This window comes from Egretta garzetta, unplaced genomic scaffold (assembly GCF_000687185.1).
Source record: "Egretta garzetta isolate BGI_Z169 unplaced genomic scaffold, ASM68718v1 scaffold333, whole genome shotgun sequence".
In the NCBI taxonomy this organism is placed as follows: domain Eukaryota; kingdom Metazoa; phylum Chordata; class Aves; order Pelecaniformes; family Ardeidae; genus Egretta; species Egretta garzetta.
This window is the reverse complement of record NW_009259179.1, coordinates 2,247,081-2,253,161: the sequence shown is the minus strand read 5'-3', so window position 1 is coordinate 2,253,161 and position 6,081 is coordinate 2,247,081. Positions and strand designations below refer to the sequence as shown.

Below are 6,081 nucleotides of genomic sequence, written 5' to 3'. Positions count from 1 at the left end.
AATCCACTGCAGCAGCAGTTGTTCTTGGATGAGGATGGGAACTGAAAAAATGCAGCAGGCAGTAGAATGCATCGTAAGGGTCTAGGAGCCTGGCAGAAGTCACTTGTGTGCAATAAAATGCATGAGATGGAGCACACAGCTGTGCAGCTGCAGCGGGGGATGTGACAGATAAGAAGGGTAGGAGACAGGTCCCCGCTGTCCCCTGACACCTTATTTGATACACACAGAGGAGCCAAAGCGACCATTCAACACCGCATCAGCAACACACCCAACATGAGCCAATTTCTTCCATACATTTCTGCACTTCTGTGCAGATGGGTCACATCCCATTGACACCTGCACAAAACTCACCCCTCACAACCTATTTCCTCAGCTGACAAGAGCCAGAAGCAAGGTCTTATCTCCTCGGCGGGCATGACTCTGGCTGGCGTGGAGGGAGGCTGGCGGCTGTGGTTACACATCTGCACCCAGGCCAGCATTCCTCAGCAGGTTTTATCTCCATCCACTTCAGGGTTATGCACCTTTCAACACCCTCTGTGTTGAATAACTTCATGCACCCAAGCCCCATAAATTTCTACAACTACAGTAACTCACAGATGGGTATGGATGGTTATAAAATCATGTCCTAAATTAGGACAGCAAGAAGCTGAGATTGGAAGAGTAGGAGGAATTCAGGAAATCCCAGGAGAAGATGATGGGGGAGGGATTTAGTCTCTTTAGAAAACAATAATGCAGTTTAATCTATTTTTTCTTTTGACTTTACACACTAAAATAAGCTTCTCAGCTTCTGCGCCTGTCACAAATCATAAGGAAAATAAGGCCACTGGAACCCCATCAGTAGAATAAGAGCTATACAGTAATAATCCTGAGGAGCTGCGCAGGGCTTTCCATCTTCAAAGTGTTTTACAGACAGTAATTTATTAATCTGCAGATTTCCCCTGGCCATAAGTAACTACTCTGCCTCTCTGCTAAGCGAGAGACACGCAGTGCAGATCTGCACTTGGGAGAGATGGCACGGGTGGCAGCTCTGACCTCTGGAGCCAGACCTTGGGTGCTGGCTCGCTGCAGTCAGACCTTCACTGCTCCAGCCTGAATCCAGAAGCACTGGTCATGTCTGGCACTTTGGAGGCAACTTCAGAGGGGACAAAACCAATGCCCAAGAGCCTCTGGTATGGGGGAGCACAAGATCCATGCTCAGAACCCAGGAAATAACAGAAAAGCCTGAAATAAAACTCCCAGGACAGAAGCAGCTGTCTGCCTTACAGCCACTGCCTGCCATGCTGGGGTGTTGCTCTGGGCAGAAGCTGCCCCCAGTCCTGGGCTCATCCTACCAGGCAGCCTGGCCGATATCCCCCAGGGAAGCTGTCAGAGGAGTTTCCTAGGCCAACACGATGCTTCCTCCCACCAAAGGACTATTTATGCAGTTACCTGTTCACACTAGGTGGGTCCTTTAGATAATCAGCATTAGGCTGCTGCTCCTCTCCTGACAGCAATATTCTTCTGCTTTTCCAGTTCCCCAAGACGATACTCCTAACCGTGATCCTCTCCCCAGCCCTCGCCCTGCGAAAGCTGGGAGCTCTTGGAGAATGAGAGCACAGCCTGGTTAGCAGAGGGAGAAAAATGGAATGAGGAGCACAGCTACAGCTACATCTTCTAAATAAGTCGGTATCTAACATAGGCCAGCTTTGTTTGGGAACAAGAAGATAATATTATTCCATATTCATATGGGCTGTTATGTTCTTTGTCCAACTGGTTTTTCATCTCTTTTAAGCCAATGTATATTTACATGACTTCAGTAGTGCCAAAGAAAGACCAAAACTGGGTTTATCGGTTTTTGTTATCCTTCTCTGGATATCAGAACATCTGGGTTCATTAAGCATCCTACAACACAAGTGCAGAGATCTAAGCCTTATTTCCATCTTAAGGATGGCTTAGCTGAGGCAAGGAAAGCAGAAGACCCCAAGAACCATTGCAAACACTGTCCCAAAGGTCATGAGTAAGGAATTCAAACACAGGCACTGCAGATCATGTACATTCTCAAGACCAGAGGAGATTTGCCCACGCATACAGCACGAGTGAGTAGCAGACTTGGGCACAAACTCCGTCTCAGACTCCAAGTCTTTTACTCTACACTACTCACATCTCATTTCTTTCCTCTTCCAGCTTGCAGCTCCCTTTCAGCAAACGATCTTGTTTCAGCACCAGCCTCCATACACGGCAGAAACAGCAGAGCCCAAAGAACGGATGCTTAGAGCCACAGTGCTGTTGGCAAAATTTTTGGAGGGAAAAAAAAAAGTTTGCTGATTTGTCTCTCCAGTAAGAAGTAGGGTGAAGTACAACGCTGAAGCTTCCTGACACCCTGCCAGGGAGGCTGTCAGCCATCTGGCTGAACTGGATGGAAAGGTGGCCTGCATTATAGTTGGAGCAGCGCTGGCATTTTATAGCTGAAATTTAGTAAATGTGTAAGCTCAGAGAGCTTGGGACTGTCCTGGTTTCAGCTGGGATAGGGTTAATTTTCTTCCCAGTAGCTGGCATAGCACTAGGTTTTGGATTTAGTACGAGAATAACATTGATAATACACTGATGCTTTAGCTGTTGCTAGGTAGTGCTTACACCAGTCAAGGACTTTTCAGCTTCCCCTGCTCTGTCAGGGGCACAAGAAGCTGGGAGGGGGCACAGCCAGGGCAGCTGACCCCAATGGACCAAAGGGGTATTACATACCATATGATGTCACGCGCAGGGGGAGTTGGCCGGGGGAGAGCGATTGCTGCTCAGCATGGGCTGGGCATCGGTCAGCGGGTGGTGAGCAGTTGCACTGTACATCACTTGTTTTGTATATTCTACATATTCTGTTATTATTATTATTTTCCTCTGCTGTTTTATTAAACCGTCTTTATCTCAACCCACAGATTTTACTCTTTTTCCCCCGATGCTCTCCCCCACCCCACTGAGGTAGGGGGGAGTGAGCGAGCAGCTGGGTGGCATTCAGCTGCCTGTTGGGTTAAACCACAACAGGGACACAGCAGAGCCAGCACCCCTGGCTTGGGGCAGTCTGGTCAGTGCTGCTACTCCCCCAGGTAGGTCCACAGAGGCAGGCAGGAAGAACGGCAGCAAACCACGGCAGGACTCCTGCCCCTGCCTCCAGTCCTCCCCAGCCAGCCTGGGCTGGAGAGTGAGCTGGTCCTGACAATACAGCATATACATGACCAATGTAGCAAAGCCCAGAAAAATATCCAGCTGAAATGACAAATCCCTACTAAGTTACACACCTTAAATATCCTAGGAGCTAGGTTCCCCAGTGAGAGCTAACCTTCTCCGTGGCATCGCTTGGTGTTAGGAGACCCCTGGGGCAGCTGCAGACTGTGCATAGCCCTTCTTCATTCTCTCCGGATAACCTCCACTCTGCTCCCCTCACCGAGATGAAAAAGCAAGCCCAAATGCTGTAACATTACCAGAGCATGTCCTGTCTCCCACACTGATCCGTGTTTACGACTTTGCAAGGGTAAAATGAGCTCCAGTTGCCTTTTGGTGCCAGTCCCAGGAAACCCCACAGTGTAACAGAGGGTTGCACAGACGGCTGCCCCTCTGTCCAAGTACAAACAGCCATACAAGCCCATCATGAATAACAAAAGACGTTTTGGCAGTCCAAAGTGGTTTATGATGTCCATGGAACAAAAAGGAAGCTCTGATCTGAAGAGTGGGTCTGTCACCCACAGACCTGCAGAAAATTAAATGCTTACACTACAGTGGATTTGCAGAAGAAATTTATTTTAACTGATCATGTGTTCCATGCATCACCCTTTGATGCTTACGTTCTTGCAGCACTCTACAAGAGCCTAACAATCCTGTACAGAAAAACTCTGCTAAAGAAGGAATATTTAAAAAGCACTAAACACCTCACAGAAATACATGGAGGGTTCTTGCCAAATCAATTGGCACGAGCCTGTGTGACCCAAACACCAGGGTGCTCGTTTCACAGCTCTCACCTTTCAGAGTTGCCGTAACATTTCCTGGGCAATCCCGATTCAATTGCACCTACCTCTCATTTCTGAAAAAGCCCGAGATGACTGCACGTGGGGTGTCGTAACGCTGCCTCAGCAGGAGGAGGATATTGCGTTGGTGGAGAGCAGAACAGCATGTCCAGAAACACACACAACACAGGGATTTTCCCAGCGAGCAGCCACACCCCGTGCCACTGGGTCCCTCCTTCGGCAGGGACTCCTACTACCTAGGGCTTGGCAGAGAAGACCTGAGCCATATATTCTTTCTCCTTTGCTGTTTCCCCATTGCTCACTGCTTCCACCAGGCCCCCATTAGCCAAGACGGGACATCCCCTACTGAAGGTTACACGTTTCTATGAATGCCTGCAGCCCTCTGGCATCCCAAGGAGAAAAGCCTCCCTGCCTTCAGCCTCTGCAATGCGCCCTGCACCGAGATGAACGTTGCTGAGGTGCACGTTGTGAATCTGGCCCCAATAACTCAGCATGGTCCAAGAGACAATGATACAAGAGCTGTTCATCTGCTCAGGGTATTATAATTGCTTGTTTGCCAGCACTGCAGAGGGGCAAGGGCTCATGGGGGGACTCACTCCCCTGCACAGCCCTTATTTTTTGAACATTACCCCCTATAAAGCCAGCGCCTGTTCTTTCCTCCCTCCCCCTTTCCACTCGCCTCCTTCAAATCATGCTCTCTCCTTCCACCCCCAAAAAGGAAGTCCAGAGCCGAGACGCACACAATCTGCCTCTTCACAAGAGCTGGGCTGAACGTGTGCCAGAGGAGCTGCGAGCATGACAACAAATTTCCTGTCAGGAAAGTGACTCAGTGAGATGGGTATGAGAGCTCTTCTTACTCGAGAAGTTCCCCTCTCCCATTGCATTGCTGAGGCGTGAGTCAGAATCCGAGAGCCGGAATCTCAGCCCCCTCCAGATCCAACCAGGAAGAGCAGAGTTCAGGTTCAAGCCCAGGTCCTGCTTGCAACTCAGTGACAAGCCAGCACCACGCACCAAGCCCTCGTTTCACCCCTTGCAGAAGGGGAATAACAACACTGACCAAGTGGGCAGCCTGAATTTGCAAAGCACTTTTAGGTCGAGGTGGCTCTTACTGCTATTTGCTAACGCACCCGATTACACCATGCTCGTAGCCCCTATACATGAGCATTATACAATACCCACACAGAACTATCATCACATTCATACATTTTGCTAAAGTATTTTACACACGACCATTTCATCCAGGAATACTGCAAATGCTTAAAAATCTCTGCGGCCAGTTTTCTTTCTCCAGCCTCAGCCCAGCTCTCCGTGCGACAAGCAGGCAGACCCCCCACATGCCATGTCCTTACCCGAGCCGCTGCCGAGGGTGACCATGCCCAGCCAGAGCGTAACCAGCAGGGCACCAACCATCTTCATCCTGCAGAGACAAAGCACACACAGACATTCTGGTTATTTTACACTATTTCATCACTGCAGACAATTTTTTAAACTCTGAGTGTATGCATTTATTCCTCTGCCTGCCCAATGATCCTTTAATTCTGGTATCTTTTTTTTTATTTCATTAAGATTCCCTGAGAAAAGTGTCTGTACGGCAGTGCTGTCCTGCCTTGCAGGCAGCTGCGTGAGCTCTCCAAGCCTGGGAGGTGATGGCTCAGAAAAGGACAGCCGAGCTCATTGACTTAAGTCACTGGAATAGTCTATGTCCATGAGCACAAGGAGTAAGGTTGATGCTTGCAGGCTAGAAATCCCAAGCTTTGACTCCTAAAACACTAAGGTCCTTTGCTGAGACCTCATTCTGCCAGCATGCACTCTCATTTCTAAGAACAAGTGCAGGAAGCACTCACGATGGCGAGCGGTGGCCGAAGCCCATTTGCACTGAACACATGTCTGACCGTACAGCGTGACAGCCGTGCCGGTGCATCCAAATTTGCAAGCTCTGCTGGTGACCTGCAAGGAGGCTGGCTGCCGGAGTCCTGACTGCTTCACCCTGTTCCGGCAGGGACATCAAGGCAGAACAAGGCTCCACCAGCTCTTTCCAGTCAAACCCTCTTTGGAACAGCCACCTTGCAGTAGTCAACAAGTGCCATGT

The 6,081-nt window shown here is 49.5% G+C and overlaps 1 protein-coding gene across 4 annotated transcripts in view; it reads right to left on the bottom strand.

The window, feature by feature from the left end:
* The window catches only part of LOC104123380 (interleukin 1 receptor accessory protein), a 32,649-nt gene extending 27,238 nt beyond the window's left edge, over positions 1 to 5,411 (bottom strand). For all 4 annotated transcript variants that reach the window (XM_035891220.1, XM_009635621.2, XM_035891221.1 and 1 more), the window contains exon 1: positions 5,342 to 5,411. In XM_035891220.1, coding sequence (XP_035747113.1) covers positions 5,342 to 5,408 — 67 coding nt within the window. In that variant the 5' untranslated portion in view covers positions 5,409 to 5,411. The remainder of the gene's footprint in view (positions 1 to 5,341) is intronic.
* Positions 5,412 to 6,081: the final 670 nt, after the last annotated feature.